Below are 21478 nucleotides of genomic sequence, written 5' to 3'. Positions count from 1 at the left end.
GGGCAAGGGCTAAACATTGTTCTATAAGATCCAAACCTGTTTGTATATTTTATACTTTGTTTTCATTTCAACTTTCCAGTCTCCTCTTCTGAGAAACATTCACATTTCCAATTGCATTCCAAAACTGAGCTTGACTTTCCATGTCTATGTAAGATCTTGTAATCCAAATTTCAGCCAGCTGCTAAGCTTCTGTTTTCTGGAGGGGGTTGTGGTTAAGGGATCTTGTTTTGCAATGACGCTGTCTGATCTGAGCTCCAGCTACTTGTCTTATTTACTGTGCAACCTCAGCCATGTTAACTTATCAGGCTCATGAGGCTTGGTTTTCTCATCTGTGAAGTGAGAATATTAATAGTGCCTGTCTGATGGAGTTTTTGTGGGGCTTGAATGAAGTAATGCAAATTAAATTCTTAGTCTAGTCACTGGGACAAGATAAAACTTAACAAATGTGAATAGTCATTATTCTGTTCCTTTTCTTCTATGCCATTCCAACTTCACCACCTTCTCTTACTTTTTCTTTTCTTTCTTCCTTCCTTCTGTCCTTTCTTTTTTTTCCTGAAATATAAGCTTTATTTTTTCTTTCTTTCTTTCTTTCTTTCTTTCTTTCTTTCTTTCTTTCTTTCTTTCTTTTTCTTTCTTTCTCTCTTTCTCTCTAGCTCTTTCTTTTTCTTCTTTCTCTGTCTGTCTGTCTCTGTTTCTCTCTCTCTCTTATTTTTTTTTTTCAGAGTTCCACTCTTGTCACCCAGGTTGGAGTGCAGTGGCACGATCTTGGGTCACTGCAATCTCTGCCTCCCAGGTTTAAGCGATTCTCCTGCCTCAGCCTCTTGAGTAGCTGGAATTACAGGTGCACATCATCATGCCCAGCTAGTTTTGTATTTTTAATAGAGACAGGGTTTTATCATGTTGGCCAGGCTGGTCTCAAACTCCTGACCTCAGGCATCCCACCCACCTTGGCCTCCCGAAGTGCTGGGATGACAGGCGTGAGCCGCCATGTCCAGATCCTTCTACTTTTTCTTATAAACATGGAGGGTTAGTTCTCTGGCCACTCATATGAAACTTCATTCCTTACTAATGTGGAGGTACTGGGGTTCAAGCTCTACACTTAGTGGAGGGAGTAAAGAAGCATTTCCAGAGACCCCACCAAGTGCCATGCAGTCTCCTAATGCTTTGTACTATTTCTCATTTAACTCCGCAAGCAGCTCACTGCGTATGTCAATATCCCCAATAGACAGATAGGGAAACTGAGACCTAAAGTTTGAGCAAATATGGCAAAGTTGTCCTAGTGTGTATGGCTCTGAGAATGATGTCCTCTTCACCACACCAGCCTGCTTCTGAGGCAGCAGGGCCACCTTGCTTTTCTAAGTCTGATGGAGGAGGCTCTGAGAGTCCCTCGTCTTCTGACACCACAAGTTATCCCAAATAATTAGGCATATGGATGGAGATTTTAGACATTTTCTACTTGGGCCTGAGAGTTTGCTGTCTCTCATGACTCCTGGGTGAAAGAGACCAGGCCCTGAGACATTTACCCAAGGCTGGCTCCACCAAAACATCCTCTTGAGTGGCATGAATGGAGTTCTCTGGTTGATCATCCTTGGAATGATGTGGGAGCCCACTAAATATGAATGGATGATGAGCAATTCAAAACGGATGGCTTTCTCCACTATCACCTCACACTTGGAGGTGTTTGCTGATTTGGTAGATGTGGGAAGGAACTCAGGAGTCTGAATTTATAAAGGTAATTTGTGTGCTCCATTAGCTTAGAAAGGACACAGCAGGGAGAACTATATAGCAGAGAAGGCTGGATGCCTATGAGGGTAGAGAAGGGAAAACAAGGAGTAGGGGCTGTAGCTGCCCTACCTCTGGTCTATATATATCTGCATTTCTTTAATCTCTTTTATATTTTGGGATTCCATGGTAGTAGAAAAAGAGTTCTTATGTTGAAACAACATACGGAAACAATTGCTATCTAACTGTACAGTATGGTGAATATAGCAATAGCGATGTATCATGTATTGGCAAATTGCTAAGAGAGTAGATTGTGTTTTCACCAAGCACAAAAATGGCAAGTATACAAGGTAATGACTATGTTAACTAGCTCAATTTAGCTGTTCCACAATGTGTGTGTGTGTATATATATATGACATATCAAAATGTTCTGTTTTACTCCATAAATATATACAAATTTTATTTGTCAATATAAAAAGAATAATACCTGGAAAAACAAACAAAACATCCTGAGTGCTATACTTATAAAGAACTCTTCCTCATACCAAAAAGAAGGAAATTCTGGCCACAGGAAGGTTGCCTGGAAATGGCCACCTTTTTCATGGTCTCTCCCTTTCTGAGACTGAGAGATGAGCCTTCTTGAAGACCCTGATGGAAATGCTGTGAATAAACTGAAGACAGTTGGATTCAAGAACCAAAATGCTTACCGTAGCAGTGAGGTTAGCTTTAAGTCAGGGAACTGTGTAAAGCTATTTGTGGGGAAAGGTAAGGCCAGAAAGAGATTAATAAAATATAAGCAAGGTCAAAGAAACAGAGGAGGGGCAAATTAGTTTAGGCAAAAATGGATGTGTCCTGGGAGTAATTAAATATGAAGGAGGAGTCCAGAAAATTCATCCTTGGTGCTTGGGTAAGTTTAGCAACATGTTCAGATGCCTAAGTTTTGTGTGTGTATGTGTGTGGGTGTGCATGTGTGTGTGTACACAGTGGGTCATTCTTCCTAGGAAGAGTGAGCCACTCTCCCCTCCTCCAGACCAAGGTGGTCCCCACCTCGGCACGTCAGTGGTGCATGCCATTGGCCAAGGATTTGCTCAGTATGCAGGCACACAGATGTAATGGCAGGAGCCATGACTGGTGTGTTTCACATCAACCTGTTAGAACAACTGTCAATGTGTCACCTCTCAAACAGAACAGGTGCCCTTTTCAGAGACTGTGAAGCTTGTCCTTAGAGGATAATGAAGATCCTCAGGAGTCTCTTCTAATCCAAAACCAAAAGATTTAGGAAACATGACCTTTAGAGGGGAGTAGTGTTCAGAGGCAAAATGATACTTATTAATTCTGTTCCTTATTTGACTGTAACCAGTGTAATAAATGATTATATTCTGCTTGATTTAATTCCCCCTCCCTGTGAGTTTCACAAGACCAGAGGGAGTTTCTTCTTCCCCTTGGTCTTACATTAATATTCTTGTATGGCTTTCACTAAATAGATGCCATGTTCTGCCCTGGAGGTAACAGCATGTCATTAGGAGGAGATGATAGACAGAAATATATACAAACACATACTTGCTTTCAAGAATAAATATAGGGCCTCTAGTTAAATGGTATTGTGTAAAGTGTGGAAGCATCCTCTTTCTTGCAAAGAAAGCATGCAGCTCCCATTAACCTTGTAACCACAGCCAGTGTTGGTGTTAAGACTCAGACTCCTTAGGGCTTGATACTTGGCTTAAAGAGATTATTTGCCCTGGCCTTGATTTGGGAATTACGATCCCTAGGATTCTTTGGTTTTACAATATGGATCTTCTAGCAGACAACCCAGCTGACCTCGGGATCTTCAGTCCACCACACACAACCTGGTCTGGCTTACTCTGTTCTCCTTTTCTCTGTGGGGACCAGCACAGGACTCGACCCAAAGGCTCCACGTCTGTCTGCAGGTTGGAGACGGTGATAGGGCCTTGACCTGTAGGGAAGACCAGGAAGATTTCTATGCAGAGTAATTGGGTTTCTAGCGTTTGTTTCAGTCGATTTGAGGGCAAACTGCCTGGCCTCTCTTGATTCTTCACATCCACACAATGGAGGCAATTAGCTTTGTTTATCACTCTGTTCACTTTGCTGTGTTTTTATCAACCTCCCAAAGAATTCAGGAGGACAGAATAAGCGTTGGGTCTCTCTTGCCAGAGTCCTTCTTGAGAACTTACAATGTGTCCACATAATGGATCTGCTGTGTTTGATGATTTTGTGATCACACTTGAAAATTTCTTATCCATAAGGGACATACTTGATATATCTGAGACTTGTAGTAGAAGGCCTTGGGACATCCATCCTATCTATCTATCTATCTATCTATCTATCTATCTATCTATCTATATCTATCTGTCTATCGATTGCCAGTGCTGTCTTGTTGAAGCTGGCAGTAGGGTGAAAGACCTCAAACTCCAAAGAACTTTCCCTATGGATGCAATATACTTGCAATTCTAGTTTTTTTTTTTTTAGGTCCAGGGTGAGGGGTATTGTTTTTATTTTTGTTTTTCTTCTGGGATGTTCAACTAAGACCCAAGTAGAGAAGAACCAATACTTAATAAGTACCCACTAAGTAGCAGGCAGATTTTTAGGTACTTTATTTACAAAAAAAAAAACCTCCATAAATAAAGAGGCTTGTGAGTATGAAGTGATATCTTTCCCTCCCCTACCACCATTACCACCCCAATATGACTTCTCAGAAGTCCTCCAATCAAAAATGGACTAAATACAAGTGGTTAAAGACATGAAGATTTAACCAGAACTCTTCAGCTAGAAATTTAAGGGCCTGTAATTAAAGGTAATTGGGACTGGGTTAGAGAGCCATGTCACTTTTGGGGTTGCATTTGAAGTTCACTACCTCTTTTTTTTTTTTTTTTTTTTTTTTTTTTGAGACAGAGTCTTGCTCTGTCGCCAGGCTGGGGTGCAGTGGCACAATCCCGGCTCACTGCAACTTCCGTTTTCTGGCTTCAAGCAATTCTCCTGTCTCAGCCTCTTGAGTAGCTGGGACTACAGGCATGCCACCATGCCCAGCTAATTTTTGTGTTTTTAGTAGAGACGGAGTTTCACCATGTTGGCCAGGATAGTCTCGATCTTTTGACCTTGTGATCTGCCCACCTCGGCCTCCCAAAGTGCTGGGATTACAAGCATGAGCCATCGCACCTGGCCAGAAGTTCACTACCTCTTGACCATACAACCCTACTCCTTCTACTCCCACCCTGCTGTCTCAGGTTAATCTCAAGCAACAGAGTAAAGAAGGCCAAATGTGCTTCCCTGGAGTCCTGCAGGCTCTAGCACTAATGCTTCCCTGCTCTCACGTGTGTATGCACCCCCACCACCTTCCCCGCTTCACCATCACCACACAGGAATGCCCTGCAGTGGGTGAAGTGTAGTTACTTCAGGTTGTAGCAGATTCGTCTCTTAAGCAAAACTCCAGCAGGCCATTCCCTCAGGGCCCTGCTCTCAGATCTGGAGCTGATAGACTAATTGGGGCTAATGTGATAATGGGCAGTAATGAAAATTGTTGTTTTTAATCAGTGCGTGTGTGGGGCGTGGGGTTTACATTTGCATTTTAACAGGGCCCTTGGCAAGTTCACAGAGTTGAGCAGTAGGGAAGGGTGGGAATGTCTAGATCAGGTTAGGGAGGCAGAGGGTCTTGTTAGAACTCCGCTAAAAAGCACTGGCCAAACCCTCAAAGACCTTCTTCAAGATCTGCCCAGCTTCCAAGACCTTCCCAAGACCACCCTTGTCCTCTCATCAAGTCTTTTACACTTTCGGAAACTTCTGAATTCTTGTTACATAAACTAGAAAAATAAAAAAAAAGCAAGAAAGAACTAATACTACTGCTCACTCACTGTTCCCCCTTAATATAATAACCACTTTTCATTCTATTTGGTCAGCCTTTGGCCATAAGCAGATCTTTTTTTTTTTCCTCCTTTTTAACACAAGGAACTTCTTGGTTTTGATCACACAATCTTCATCTCTTTGCCAAATCTCAACTTCCCTTCCCTCTCCTACAAAGGGGAGGCCCGTTGAGTCAAAGAAATCTGCTTAGACGCTTTGCTCATGCCAGGCCAGTGTCCTGGAAGGTTCAACAGGGAAAGTTGATGGTTAGGGGATGGTATTTTTCTTTGCTAGGAGCAGTCACTCACCTGTGTGGGAGAAGGTACATTTGTGACCCAGTGAAGCAGGTACAGGTGACTCCCCATATGTCCCTTGGCCCAAGGGAATAGAGGTTAGATGGGTATTTAAAATCCATAGATCGTCCCCAATATTCCACCTTCTTCTTGTCCAAACTGTACTGTTTTATTTCTAGTTTCAGCATTTTGGTCTTCTCATCTCTAGCTTCTATAGGGAGTGTCAATAAACCTTTAGGAAAAAGATCATGTAAGTGTCAAGAGGAAGTGAAGAACCTAGATAATCCACCAACCGGATAATCAGCTCTTGCATATTTGAGAGTTGACTGCCTGACCTGAACATCTCCTCATAAGGGACCCTCCCTCCCAGGACCTTCCTTTTCAAACCTCTCAAGGCTCTTACCTGGGGCCAGGGGAGATAGGCTTTTCAAAGTCCATTGAATTGCCAAGAGTCTCTGTCAAAGAGGCAGTCATGGTGCCTGGAGAGGGATCTTGCTGGGAGCCCCTTCAGAGCCTGGTACTTAAACAGCTAGGGCAAAGATCTTGATGCCAAAGCAGGGTGGACTAAATACACACTAACAAATGAGACAGGTGCTCTAGAGGGTCCCCCAGTCCCCTATGCCATCATCTTCTCCAGATTTGGACTTTGGCTCACTTTGCTTTTACATTCCCTCTTCCCGATAGTATCTTTGGTGAGCAGGGTGCTTTTCACCTGAAACAGCCTCTGAGCTGAAAAGAACAGTCACCACCAAATCAATTCCTCATCCATTAACAGGTTGTCTCTCTGTTCTTGAGACACAGGCATTACCTGGTTAGACCTGTTTTGTTTGAACACTAACGTGTGAGTTGGCCAAATGCAAATGAGCCAATGTTTGTAATCCTTTATTTTATTTTTTTAAAGGGCTAGGCAGCCAATCAGAAGAGGGGGAAGTAACTTAGGGAATTCCCGGTTGGTGGCTTATTGCTTAACATCCTACAAAATGATTTAAAATTATTGTCATATGCATTTATCTTCACTCTGATGAGGGCTCAGACGTGATAACCCCATAGGAGCTGGTGAGCTAGCAGCCTACTGCCTCCCCTCCATCAGCCAGAGCTATTGGATTTCCCACCCAGAATCTTTAGGTAAATGAGGTAAGTCCTGATTTTTAAAACTTCTTTTGAATCTGGAATCCAAACACCTGAGTGGAAAGAGAAGCCTGCCTTAAACTGGACAGATAAAACTAGAACAGACTCTTGGAGACAGCTGGCAGGAAGTGAAGCTCACCTTACCTGGGCTTACCTCACTGGGTCAAATCAGAATTTTATGTCTTTAAAGGGCAAGTTGGCTACTTTGGATATTATCTGTGAATTTCCTGCATTGTCTGGACCGCTAATCTCTGTGAATTTAAAAGTCCCCTGGCTTCCCTCTGTCTGTGTGGCAAGACCATTTCCCTGGGTTGAATTCTTCTTAAATAAATAGGCAGCTAGAGATAAGTGGCTCTAATATAGCTCAGGAAAGAACTGGTTGGCTATATAGCTGTTAGTGTTCAGAGTACACGGTCTTGCTTTCTAGATATGTCTTCTGCTGGTAATTTTTCTGACTCATGAACTATAGGGAAAGGCCAATTTGTTTTTAATATGTTCCAGGACTGGAAAATGGCTAGAAATAGGCAAGAACATACACATCCACACTGGAAAAAGTGGCCAGGCAGCCAAGGCACGCAGGGGTATTGGGGAGAGCTGAATATCTTAAAAAAAAAAAAAATCCAGAAAAAACAAAAATAAATTTTGGCAAAGGCCTTCACTGTATAACAAGGGGACAAACTAACCCTTTGTTTACTCCATTTTGGGAGACTATGATCAGACAGGCAGTTGTGACTCAGCAGCAACAAATGCCTTCTAAGACAGGGATTCTTTTGATTTTGCTTGGACACTGTGGAGAAGCGTTAGCCCCAGTGTGGACTGACCTGGGAATGGTGGGGAATTATTTCTTGTTGGTAAATATCAGACTGAGGTGGGAAAGTGACATTTTCACCACCCATCTTTGCTGATTTATCATGCTCTCAGTATGGTGGGAGTGTGTGTGTTTAAGATGGAGTGTATGATTCTGAGTCCAAGTTCACAGGCGTCTCTGCTGGTTATTTGCACTCACCTTGGTAACAGGGGAAAAGTGAGTGAATGGATTCCAAGAACTTACTGATGGAAGGTCTAATTCAGGAGTCGGTTCTGCAGCCATGGGGGTGAAGATGTGTTCAGAGTCTTTCAATGTGTAAAAGGGCAATTAGAGACCCTGTATGGCTATGTGTTAATTCCACTGGGGTCAAGGGAAAGGTTTATTTCTAACAGAAGAGAAGATATGTTATTAGGAAGAATTTCATGGTTAGGAGATGCTATTGGAAAAGGCTCTAAAGAGATTTTAAGAATGACTTTAACAGCTGCATTTGGAGTTTGCAGAATGATCCACTTTTCCTCTTTTTGTGACTTCAAATTCTGGGACTATGAAATAACTCACGAATTCCATCTTCTTATAATATGGAGTCATGTCAACCACATCATTTTCACGCCAATGGCTAATGGTATTTAAAAATCATGATGGAATGTGAATTGAGAGTTATTTAGAGGTCTTTAGTTGAACTTGAAAAGAATAGTAAATGTAATGGAGACAATACTTCACCATGTTTCCAAAATATTTCACAGAGGCATTTTAAATGAAAGTCCCTTTGAGGGAATAGCTGTGAGTTCTCTTACATAAGCGGGCAAGATGGTGGCCATCATCAAGACCTTTCAAGGCAGTGTGGGTAGGATGATGTGTTTGATTCAGGTCTCATTTGTTATGAAAGGGCTCAAATTCGATGGTATCTTTTCTTTTTTTAATTAAAAAGCACTTATTTGTTAAATTCAAATTATCCTTTTTGGGTATTTTTGTCCATTTTTAATATATTAATCTATTGTGATCTACCAATGAAAGTGTCTTTGGCCTTTTGGACTTCAGAAAAGCCCTACATTCTCACTCATAATTCCATGTTTATGGGTACCCTAAATGCTCCCATTAATTGATCAGCTTGACCCTGATCTTCTTTCAATATCTTTCTGATTCCTTGAAGGTGTAGGACAAAATGGAAACTGAGAGGTTAAAGCGTTTACTAGGTTGCCTTCAATTAGCAAATTGGAAACTGGAAGGAACTCCTATCAGGTCTCAGGTCAGAATGTGAGTGCGTCTGGCCAAAGTTAACTTCTAAGGAAGTAGAATTTTGCTTTCTGGAATCTTGCAATGTTTTATTTCCTCCATATCTTTTCACCCCCGTGTCCCACCCAATCTCCCCAACTTTGAGGATTTGAGCACTGGGTTGTGATCATTAGACTATCTTGCTTTTCTGAAAGCCCAGCACAAGATTCCTGCTTCATGTCACAGCATCAAGCACAGACACAGAAGCTTATACAAATTATTGAGAAGTTATTGTCTTTTCTCCCTTCTTCCAGATGGAGTCATCTCTATGTCCTTTCACACAGATGTGATTTCCAAAGACCTCTGGGTTAGGGGTGGGGTGGAGAGCAAGAATGCCACTGTAGAATCTGCTAACACACTTGAGAAAGAATGTCACGGTTTTAAGGAACTCAATCTAAAGCTTGAGCCTGATTTTCAGAGATACCATTTTGCTGCCGTTTCAGCCCATTTCTCTGGTTAAGATCGCTCTCTGGTAGAGTTGACATGACAATCATTTCTGTTGTGGGTGGGGCTCTGGTTGGGAGGCATTAGCTCCGCTGCAGCCTTGGTGTCTAGAGACCACATTCCCACCCTGCCTTTGTTACTGGGAAACCAAACGCGGTGCTGTGGCTCTCAGCTTGGGTAAGCCGGGTCTGTGATGGGGATTGCCGTCTGAAGACAGAGGCAGGAGGGCAGCCACACTTTGCTCAGGTTTTCTTAAATCTCTTGCTGTACAACCAAAAGGAAGGCATAGATCATTAACTTTATTTCACATTTTCATATCTAATTTTTAAGAATATGATTTTAGAATAATAGATTTGTTCTAAAGAGCAAACAATTGTGCTGTTATTAAAAATGTGATTACTTAAATTGAACGGGTTTCACAGGGCCAAGCTCCTAAGCTGTGCAGGAAACACAGTTCAGGGAGGAGAATGGCTTGTCACCACAGCTATTCTTAGGGTGGGACATAGTTTCAAGCCAAATGGCATTGAGGTCCGGAAGCCAGGAAGTAGAAATTTCCAGGGATCCCTCCATGTTATATGCTAAAATGATTATTATACTTCAGAGGGGAAGAATATTTCTTTAAGAATCTTCCCTGAAGAATTTCGGACTCCAGCTTTGGAGTGATGGAAGCACAGTGCAGGGAAGGCGGTCTGTGAGGCGGTGCTCTGGACGGCAGTCTAGGGACCTGGTCTTCCAGCCCTGGCAGAGCCGTGTGGCTAAGACCACATATTGCCCCTTGCCAGGCTTTAGTTTCCTCCTCTGGACAAAAGGGTTTGAATCTGATCATCTTTAAGATCCACTTTAACCCTCAGATTCTGTGGCTGTGGTGATTGGGGGTGTTGGGAGTGCCTAGGGGTCAGCAGGATTAGCACAAATCTGTGAAAGCTGACAACAGGTGGGAGAAGACGTCTAAGGATGAGACAGGAAAGATTAGCAAGAGCCCTTAAATGGCTTCTTTAGGGCCTTCAGCATTTTGGCTAAGGGCTCTATAATCAGTGGAAGTGCTGAGACCTGACGGGAGCCTTTATTAGGGATGTTAGAATCTACTCCTGTGACAAAATCCAGCTTTGTCAATTTGCCTCATGTGTCTCAAGCTGGTAGGAGGGTAGACGTGGATGAAGCGGACTGTTTTGTGACCGCGGGGAGCAGTCTATGCACGGTGGCAGGAGCTCTACTGGTGTCTTCTAAAAGCAGCCTGACGGAAAATGGACACTGAGGCACTAGTGATGTCTACTGAGTTTGTGTAGTACTGATGAGCTTTCTTGACTGATTATCCATGACTTACTGAGTAGCTCGAATGTATGTGGACTCACTTCTCCCAGAGGAAGACCCTGTGGCTGGCCGAGCCACCGAGCAGCCTAACCTGGAGACCATGATATACCCAGAGAGCCTCAACCTTGTATTTGGAGAAACCAGAACTTGCAACAGGGCCAAGCAGGGTGGCCCATTTAAAGAGGCTCCTAGGGTTTTAATTGACCTTGTTTTAAAAGAGACACCCTGTAAAATACTCCTGTGAAAACGAATTTCACTAGCACCTAACCACATTCTGTCTTTGGTTTGTTTTATGGGGCCGGGCCCCTTGTTCTGGTCGATTGGTCCGCATTATCTCTCCTCCTACAATCTTGCTGCACATCCTAGCCCTGGGAACTTTCCTCACTTCTTTACTCAGAAGCATCTTAGTTGTTATTAAGGGTACTTGCCTACTTATTTAAAATATGGCCAGTATAGGTGCATACAAAATGTGCTTTCTGATTAAAACAAAGCCAAAAATAAAAAGAAACCAAAATGCCTGTTTTAATAGTTGGATTTTTAGACTAATAGACCACCTCATATTTTACCGTAACAACTTGTTTTTACTTTTATATGACCCTGTCTCAATGTCCTTTTTCTTTGATGTTGTTATAATTATGAACATAAAATTTCATAGCTGCTTTTCTGCCTCACTTTCTATCACAGATGCATAATAAATCATCTTGGGGGCTGGGCTCTTATTGGCCGAACTATGACTTTGAAAAATTTCTGTTGCCCATCCAGCCCTTTCTCATCCTGATACAACGTCCCCCAAAAGTCTGTTGAGCTTTTCCTGGAGTAAGAAGAGGGTCTTCTACTTTTTGAATAGAGCAATGGAGACTGAAATATCTCATGGAGATTATTCCAGGCTTCTTCTTAGGAACCTTAAAAAAATTCTCCTCAGTAGGGCTGATGATATATTCTGGATAATAAGGTGAGCAGGGTCTGAAAGATGAAAGCAATTTTTAATCTTGTCATCATGGTGACTAATGATAAGACTTGCTTTGTCTTTGCAGTGGACTCTAGATTTGACTCTAAATTCAGCCTCTGTCTCCACCATGCCCACTTAGAAAATTAGAGTGCACCTAGCTCACCTTTCAGTCACCTTAATTCCATTAGGCAGAAGGCTGTGAGTTGAGGAAGGCTGATGGAGTCAAATTTGACTGCATGTGTATCTGAAGGGGTAGGAGGCTGAGTTTTTATGGCTTGGAAGCTGCTGAGATGTGGTGTGAAGACCACCGGACATAGAGTCCAGATATCTGAGTTCAGATTGGACTCTACCACTGGGCAGTTGGATGACTTTGAGTGAATTACACAAGCTCTAGCATCTAAGTTTTTTCATCTGGAAAATGGAGTTAATAATATCTACTGTCGTGGGCTGTTGTAAGGATCAAATTAAACAAAGAATGTGAAAGCACCCGAACAAAAGCTTGTGAGTAAATATTTAGTAATTTGTGGAATGGACCTCAAAGTTAAATCCTCAATTTGGGTGTTTTTAGTGAGTTTCTGTTGGGTCAGAGTGGATGTGTATTAAATTCCGGGATAGAGAATGTGTGTGTGTGTGTGTGTGTGTGTGTGTGTTTAAGTGGTGATCAACGTTGGTTCTTCACTGTGACCTTGGGAAAGAAATGCAACAGGGTTTTTACTGGAAAGGTGGGCAGCAGGGAGATGGATGAACCATATTTAAGGGAGACCTCCAAATTGAAACTTGTTTTGAGTCAGCTGCAAACCACAACCAAGGAGGTCCTGGAAAGACCTCGGGTGAGTGGGTATGCAGCACGTTCCTGTCCTTGTGTCATGATGCCTGGCATGTAGGGACCTGCAGAAAATACTGATTCTCCTCCAGGCAGTTCACGTGACTAGCTTTTAAGCATGAGTATACCATTGTCCACCTCTAAAATTCCTGATCATGTCTCCAGATGTCTACTGACCACTGATGCCGAGGTCATTAATCTTGGACATTTTAGAGGCTTTGGGAAAAAAAATTCTACTTACTTCTTTTGCCCAGACGCTCTGGGGTCTACCTCTTGGTAAATTATTCAAATGAGGTTTACCTGGTCATGCAAATGTGGTTCCTAGAGGCTATTTGAGTTGAACGAGTAGTTCTTGTTATTAGTAAAACAGCAAGGATTCCTAACCTGGGGTCCAAGGTTAAATTCAGGGTTTCTGTGAACTTGGATGTAAAAAAAATTGTCTTTATTTTCAATAATCTCTAACTAGAATTTAACATTTTCTTTCAATATGAATGTAGGCAAAACTTCACAGTAGTATTAGCTGCAACTGTGATGTCACCAAGAGAAATCACATTTTCATATCTCATTACACCTATTACATATATCTCAAAATGTGGATATTTGATATCAAGTTAGATCTGCACTAGGTAGATATTCTTATTCAATGTATTAATGAAGAAGCACATATATTGTTATTAGGTTGGTGCAAAAGTAATTGTAGTTTTTGCCATTAAAAGTAATTACAAAAACAGCCAGTCTGGCCAACATGCCAAAACCCCATCCCTACTAAAAATATAAAAATTAGCTGGGTGTGGTGGCACAGCTACTTGAGAGGCTGAGGCAGAAGAATTGTTTGAACCTGGGAGGAGGAGGTTGCAGTGAGCCAAGATCGAGCCACTGCACTCCAGCCTGGGCAACAGAGTGAGACTGTGTCTCAAAAAAAACCAAAAACCAAAATAAAAATATTTTGATACTGTATTTTAATATAAATTTTTAAAAATCTTATAACATTTTACTTTGTCAGGTAAAAATACTATTTTGAGAAGAGGCTCGTAGGCCTCACTAGATTACAAAACAGGTCCATCATACAGATGAAAGGTTAAGAACACCTAATTTACAGCATTTTCTTGCACAGGACTAACAAAACGACTTCTGAACAGCACCTGCTGATAGATGGTCTCTGTCAAAAGGGGAATATGTCCTTCCCGTATATTCCTGCCTATGGGTAGTCTTGGGGTTTTGAAGGGACTTTGGCATAATGAAGATAATGATAAGAATGAGAATGGTAATTTGCTGAGTGCCTGCTCTAAGCTGGGTGGTTCCCGGACTGTTCAATGTCATGTTTAGTTTAATCCTCCCAACTACCTCAGGAGGTAGTGTATGGAACGAAGACAGAAGAGGTCCCCTGCCCACCCACAGTCATGAAACATGGGTACAGGCAAAGGCAAAAGTGGGGACTGACTCCTTGGAGAAGGCTGATGTCACGAGTGTGCAACTTGTGCAGCTCCACAGGGCCCCATGCTTAGAAAGGTTCCGGATTTGGTTTAAAGCTCTGCTGTTGCCCTCTTCAAATTCTTCATAAGTTTTGAATAAAGGGTCCTGCATGTTCCTTTTACGCTGAGCTCTGCAAATGATGTAGCTGGTCCTGCCTCTGGTTGTGGTGAAATGGAATGTGTGGCAACTCCTGAGGCTAGGAGTCTGGGACGCTGCTGCAGAGAGGCCCCTGCTCATTTTCATCAGGCTCATCTATGCAACTTTTGGTGAAAAGCTATGGCCTGTTGAGGAGGGAGGGTGGAGTTTTTGAGTTAGTGAGTTTTATAGTTTTGTTTGAGCTCCAAAAGTTTGCTCCAAGCAACTGGAAGGATGGCTGAATAATTGACTGGAAGGGATTTAATTCCTTGAAAAACCTTTCTGGTAGGGAGTTGCTGGCATTGCTGGTGGTTTTTCATGATTTTATTTTCCAGAGGGCTTGCTACATAAACCAGTGAGCCAGGAGAAGGAGAATGAAGTCTGTTCTGGAAGGAAAAATGAGACCTGGTGTGCCATGAGTCTAGTAGGTTCTCATAGGCAGGCTCTGAAAACAAACTTAGCTTTCTTGCCTGCTGCTATTGAATGAAGATCACTACAAAAGGAAAACTCTACTTCTTCTAAAGAAGAGGTCCTCTAATTTGTGAGAAAATTAAGATGTCATTTGCTTCTTAAGCTGCAAGGATGCTAATGAAATAAGGCTTATGAAGTTCTGTCAGTGTTTTAGGGCTAAGTTTTTGTAAACTGTTCCAACATTCAAAACAGGGTCATGAACGTAGTGATGGTGGAAGAGGGGAAGACTTTTCCTAGATTTATTTGCCTGAGTGATGGAATTCAGCCTCCCCCAATAACATATTCATCGTCAGTCAGTGATGTTCACAACACAAGCAAGTCTGTCATCAGGACCAATTCGTGATGGCTAAGACATCAGGCGCTCTTCAAAAGAGCCACAATTCACCCTTCGTTTTCCAAGTTTTTTTTTTCTTGCTGTTATTATTGCTCTTTTATCATGGCTAATAAGCCTGAGGTGGCTTCAGGCAGTCAATCCTAACCCCTGAGTCAATCTGGAGCCTCTAGCAGGAAGCCAGACTGAAGTTCTGATAGATGGGTTTGAGTGGCTGTGAACTGGCATTTCTGTAGCATCCAGACTGATTTGCACTGTAAGGGAGCTTCCATATTAGGGCACAAGGATGATTAATATGACTCCTATTCACATTTGGTGGAAAATGTGGGAGCTGTGCTTAAAGGATCTCAACTTTCAAATTAAAAGTATGAGGTCCTAAGACACATCCTTCTCCTCTTTAGAAACACAAGCATCCATTTTCAAATAATTTTAAAAGAATTATATTGCTTTCCCCACCCCTTCCCAAGTACACTTATTATAATATATCTAGTCCATTTGCTAGCTGCATATCTTTGGAAAAGTTGTTTAACCTCTCTGCCTCCACATCTATAAAATGGTGCTAATATTATTACTAACATTCAAGGTTATTGTGAGGATTAAATGAGATAATTCATGTAATGACTAGTTCTACTTCTAGCACATTTTAAACTCTCAACAAATATGAACTATTATCACTGTTACAGCTTTTGTTGTTGTTTAGTAATTATATAGCCTTCAAGATTCTGAGCTGGGGGCTGTTAATCTTTCCTTGGCTTGAACATCTTGGTCTTTTCCTAGGAGGAAACTTGACTCTTGAAATGGTCAAATCCATTGTCCTAGTCCATCCTGACCCCTCCCTGGCTCCAATCCCCACCCCTTACCGTCCTCCACCCTTCCCACATTCCTGTACAGTTGGTCTTATTTATTTTTCAGTCAACTAAGGATGTTGTTAAATCTTTTATTTTCCTGCTGCCCGATTTGGTTCTAAGCACTCCACTCCCTGCCCTGTTCATGACAAGAATGTCTGGGAATGCTCAGCCAGCCATATCCCTCCCCTGTCGGAACACCTAGTTCTTAATGCTCCTGGAGACGCAACATTTCTGAGGCCATTCCCCACTGCTGTAAGCCCCCTCCCCCATGAAGCCAGTGGTCTGACTGAACCCCCCACGGACCAGAGAAATCACCCTCTCTCCCATGAACCCCCCATGGCCCAGAGAAAACTGGGGCAAGATGTTTGTCTGGGGAAATGTTGCATGTTGCCTTGACTGAGCTTTCTTCTATGAAGCTTAAAAAGAGATATGATTTTATTTTATTTTTATTTTTTTTGAGATGGAGTCTCACTCTCACCCAGGCCGGGAGTGCAATGCAGTGGCACAATCTTGTCTCACTTCATCCTCTACCTCCTTGGTTCCAGTGATTCTCCTGCCTCAGCCTCTGGAGTAGTTGGGAGTACAGGCGCCTGCCACCATGCCTGGCTAATTTTTGTATTGTTAGTAGAGACAGGGTTTCACCATGTTGACCAGGCTGGTCTCGAACTCCTGACCTCAAGTGATCTGTCTGCCTCAGCCTCCCAAAGTGTTGGGATTACAGGCGTGAGCCACCGCACCCGGCCAAAAAGACATATTAAAAAGCTTCCTCTGATGGTGTGTGCTGAAGGCTGAGTGCTGATGCCATTGCTTAATTAGTGGTTCATGATCTCCATCTGAGTGATTTGTTTAGCTCCTTGTGGCCCTTTTTGGACTTAGCTTATCATGTGATATTGACAAACTAATGAGAAGTGAGCATGTGATGATGCAGGGATGAGGACAGAAATCACATCTAGGACACCTCAGGCCCTTTCCACCTGGGACCTGCAACTTCGAATCTCTTGGCAGGAGATGAGTGGGTCTTCACAGTCCACTTTTGAGGTAGGAGTGTCTAGCCTCATTTATGCAATGGGAAAACTGGTCTGGGGACTAGGGGTTTTCAAATTATGCTCTTTGCCCAGGGCTGGATGTAGGATGTCTGTGGGAGAGGCTAGACTGAAGTTTGGGTACACTGAGCCTCCACTTTAGGAGATAACCCAGAGACTACACCTACTCCCTAAACTGTATTGACTTTCGGAAGTCAACCATTTGGAAGAGTGTGGTTTTGGTTTCGATCATATCCCAGCAGTCTTTTCTCTGCCCTTGTTAATCTGATTCATGATCTGAACCTTGGCTGTCTGGAGGCTGGCCATGTCACTCTGCAGACCTTGGACACCCCTGAGTGCCCTCACAGAACCAGCCAATGGAAAAGTACAATGTCTTCTGGCTTCTCAGCCTTGCCAGCACCCGCTGGCCTATTTGATACCCCTTTTTATATTGAGGGAGTGAAAATGTAGCATCTAAACTGAAAACGAAGGTTTTTCTTTGGTTTTTATATGGAAAACAAATTGGCATGAACACTCAGTAAAACCAGCTCAGGCTGTTTGGGCAGATGCCTTTCTTTGCTTTTTTCTGTTTATTTTCCTACAAATCAATGCTTAACTGTGTTGTTATCGGAGCAGAGCAACAGGTGCAAAAAAATAACTCTGCTGCCAACTCAAATGAAAAGGTAGGGCTTATACCCTCTGGGAGGTATTCAGAAGATAACAGAAGTCCCTGCCAGCAGCCGAATTAACAGCTCTGTTTATGGTGGGTTTTATGTTAACAACCTGCTCCTGACCCTCCTACACATAAACACCCTATTGTCTTGGAGAGAGACATTCAGCCATCCAGACAGCCTACCACTTTATTCTGCCCTGACGGAGATTGGTTTGGCTCAGACTGCTTTGTGAAACTCAGAAGCATTATCCTGTCTGCCAACCCATGTCCTAGTCAGAGTTTTCTGTGAAGGCAAGGGCATGGGGTTGCCGGAGAGAAGAGGATCGGTCCTGCTTTTAAGCCTAGTTGAAATTCTTTTCAAGGTTGGTCATTCTCAAATGCCAGAGAGGGTTGCCTGGCTCCCTCTGCTCTTGCCCCGTTCCATTCACAACAGGAGGTGGGGAATGCGCTCAGATGACTTTGGAAGGAACCACTATTGTTTTGGAAGCCGTGTCCTCGCGAATAGTCCATCAGGGTAGGGCAGCATCTATGTCTTGTTTACTATTGTGTCCCCAGCACCTAGCAAAATGCCCGGCATCTAGTAGACATCTGGTAAATATCTATGAATTATAGGGGGTCTGAGACATTATTGTAATGGCTGGATAAGCATTTCTTGGTGATAGTTTCTGCTAAAGGCTGAGAGACTAATTGTCTTGGGTCCAGGGTAGTTAAGTAATCTTTTGAAGGACTGAGATGGCCGTGAGATGGAGTAAGGGGTGGTTTGGCCAGTCTTGAGGTCCTTCTGATGGAAGTAACCATCAGAGAGTTCCTCTGCAAGCGCTGCATTCTGAGGCCAGATTTGTCTGTTTGGCTCTCGGAGACTCATACTTGCAAGTATCCAAACATTGTTGAATTTAACCATTTGGTATTAACAGAACTAAGCAATTACCTGCTTTTTTCATGCTGGCAAATAATATAATAGTAGGTTATCTGCAGATGGATTAGAGCTTGAATTCTCTACATTGAATCTTTTGTCTCTGACTTTGTAAGGACTTCCTTGAATTTATGGACATTTCTTTCAAGGCTGGTATCTCCTGGAGTTAGTCATCTTGTGGTGGCAAAGGGAAGGGAGGCAAGTGGGTGGGTCTATAGACCAGAAACTTTCAATGGTGAGCACATTCAATACTTCATTAAGGGAGGTTTGCAGAAATGCAGATTTTAGTTTAGAGGTCTGGGGTTTCAGTAGCCAAACATTGTTGAATCTAACAATATGGGGGTACTGAGCATTATGACCTATTTTGTTTCAAGTTGGCAAGTAATATGGTGATAGGTTGTCCACAGAGGCCCACAGAAAACAAGCAAAACGAGGAGGATGTAAATATTTGGAAGAAGAGGAGAGTCAAAGCTTCTTTTGAGGCCTCAAAAGTCTCTGTGATCTTTTACAATCGGAAGCTTGCCCTATTCTTACTTTATCATATCTGAATGGGTTTGATAAAGGCTCTGGGGGTCATCTTAGGCAAGCTTGTCTTTTGATCAACTTGGGTGACTGCCACTGTCAGTATGTGCCGCCTTGTCTGGGTCTGACACCAAGACTGATAAAGATCAGCATAATATGTATATTTCCAAATGGCTTGCAGTCAATTAAGTGTACCGATCATGGATCCAGACTTGGCCTCCCAGTACTGCATTATTGGTCATGAAAACCCTTGAAACCCCAGCAATAATACATCAGATGTTGCCCCTGGGAACATGAAAAATGTCTGTTTCAAAACACATTATAAGGCTACGAAATTACCTGTGATGTAATCCCAAGAGAATCAAATACATTCCCCAAGCTTGATTCACAATTTGATTCATTTGTAAAAACACAAATGATTGTCTGTATTATATTCAGTTGCCTTTCACATGTACATGAATTTTTTTTCCCTCTTATTTGGGAGTAGTCCTTTGAAACGACAATCATATTGAAACAGGAAGTCAGTGAGCTGTTGCAACATCCTTAGGGCAAATGCTGTGAATTCACCTGCTGGTAACTTTGATTAAGGACTGAGAATGATCTAGGTATCGCTGTCATCACAACAGTAATTACTTAAAAGGACTAATTGCTTCTTTGGCTTCAGGAGTCTAAATGCCCACCTGGCAGCCAGTTGTGCGGCAGTTTGGGGATGATGCGGTTGGATGAATAAGGGAGCTAGGAAGAAGGCTGATCATGGCCTTTTCTCAATCCTCTGGGGCTGGGGACAGGGAATGCAGGTGCAAGCCCTGCTTAAGATCTGCTCTGTGGCCCTGGTGGCTTCCAGTGTACCTTCGCCTTTGCAGCAGGAGCAAATCATCTTCTCTGGCCTGAGGTCTGATTCAGGTAAAACATAAATAATTACGGGTCAGTTTATTTCCCAAATACAAAATTAAAATAACTATCGACTCATAGGGAGAGGATTTACATTACATATGCATGTATGTATATATGCATGCATATGAATATATGTGTGTATGTGTATATATATACATATGTATGTGTATATATATACACATATATATCTATTTATCTATTGATAAAGGTTTAAGGCAGTAGATGATACAGGGAGAATGCTGTGATCATGTCTAGAATGGGGATCAAAGTAAGAATGAGTCTTCTCTGGCAAAACGCCCTCTTCTCAGCAGAGAGTGGCCAAGTTCCCAGGTTTTATTGCAAGACAGTCTGAGTTTGAATTCTCTTCTAGCTCCAATTCTTGCTAAGCTGTGTGACCTTGAACAAGTCACCGAATTCCTCTGTGCCTCAGAGAGGCCATCCGTTAAATGACATAATGCCTCTAGAGTTGTTGTGAGCATTATTGAGATAATATGTTTACCCCAGCAGTGCAGAGCTGGCACATTTGTTGAAGTATTCAATAAGTCTGAATTACTATAGTAAAGTTATTACTATTACTATTTTTAAAGTGTTCAATCCTGAGTCTCAGTAGCCCCATCACTGAGCAAAAGAAAGAACTCCCTCCAGCTGAGCAGGCCCAAGCCTGCATTGGTCTCTCCTGGGAGGTTCACTCTGTATATTTAAGAAGGGAGGCCAGTGGAGCAGTCCTTTGCCTGGTTAGGAACCTTGGGGCTGAGCAGAGCCTCCTGGGTCTTGGGATGTGTGGTTCCAGCTCCCTGCTAGAGTCCCAGGGGTTCTTCTTTCTTTTCTGTACCTACCAGCCCCAATCCCAAACCTTATTATTTGCAGTAATGGAGCATTCCCTGTGCTAAGGGACTCGGAGGATAGAGAAACTCTTCAGCTGCTCTCTGCCAGGGACTCGCATTTTAGACATGCTGCTCTTCCTGGTTTTTTTTTTTTTTTTTTTTTTTGCACCTGCAAACCAGCCATGGTGTGTGGGAGTGCAAAGCCTTTGACAGCCCAGAGCTTCGGATCATATGCCCTGCTACTGCTCTTGGCAGCCTTGGCAGTGTGTCTGCTGAGAAGCAGCGGGGCAGGCGGGATGGCTTTCAGTCCTTTGAGTAACAACTGTGCCCAGTCAGAGGGGAACATCATGGCTTCTGCATGCAGGGTCGAAACCCTGCTGTTCATAGTTCAAAGTCTACACATCAGCCCTCAGAATAGGGAGAGAGGAGCAAGGAGATCCAGTCCTAGGCTCAACTGTGCCAGTCAGCTGGAACTGGAGAAGACTGTACAGATAAGAGAGGTTTGAAGCCTTGCTTGAAATGAACTTGGCTCTCAATTTTCTCCTTGGGAGTTCAATAAAATAAAAACTACAAGTATGATTATGATCATTATTATGAAAACCAGCAAACATTTATCAAATATTTACGATGTGTCATGCTTTTCCAAGCATTTTTACAGATATCATTTCACTGTTGTCTTTCAACAACTTTTTTCATATCATCTCTACTTTATAGATGAGGAAACTGAGGTCCCAAGAAGTTAAATAACTCATCCAAGCTTGCCCTGT

At 42.7% G+C, this 21478-nt stretch overlaps 1 protein-coding gene across 11 annotated transcripts in view; it reads left to right on the top strand.

The window, feature by feature from the left end:
- EHF (ETS homologous factor) overlaps window positions 1-21478 on the top strand; it is a 63243-nt gene that overhangs the window by 15954 nt on the left and 25811 nt on the right. For 2 of the 11 annotated variants that reach the window (XM_064365035.1, XM_012452332.2), the window contains exon 1: window positions 6860-7004. The exons of 5 other annotated variants lie outside the window; for them this stretch is intronic. Coding sequence is in view for 3 of the 6 variants with exons in the window: in XM_064365032.1 (XP_064221102.1) it covers window positions 17858-17920 (63 nt within the window). In the remaining 3 variants the exon portion in view is untranslated. Of the gene's footprint in view, window positions 1-2493; window positions 2630-6859; window positions 7005-9637; window positions 9700-17833; window positions 17921-21478 lie in introns of those variants that run through there. 4 more of the 11 variants (XM_064365032.1, XM_012452329.2, XM_021665372.2 and 1 more) reach the window with 3 other exon arrangements.

The sequence above is a fragment of the Aotus nancymaae genome, unplaced genomic scaffold (genome assembly GCF_030222135.1).
Source record: "Aotus nancymaae isolate 86718 unplaced genomic scaffold, 86718_ANA_hifiasm-v0.15.2.pri h1tg000059l, whole genome shotgun sequence".
Lineage (NCBI taxonomy): Eukaryota > Metazoa > Chordata > Mammalia > Primates > Aotidae > Aotus > Aotus nancymaae.
This window is presented reverse-complemented; position numbering and strand designations above follow the sequence as displayed.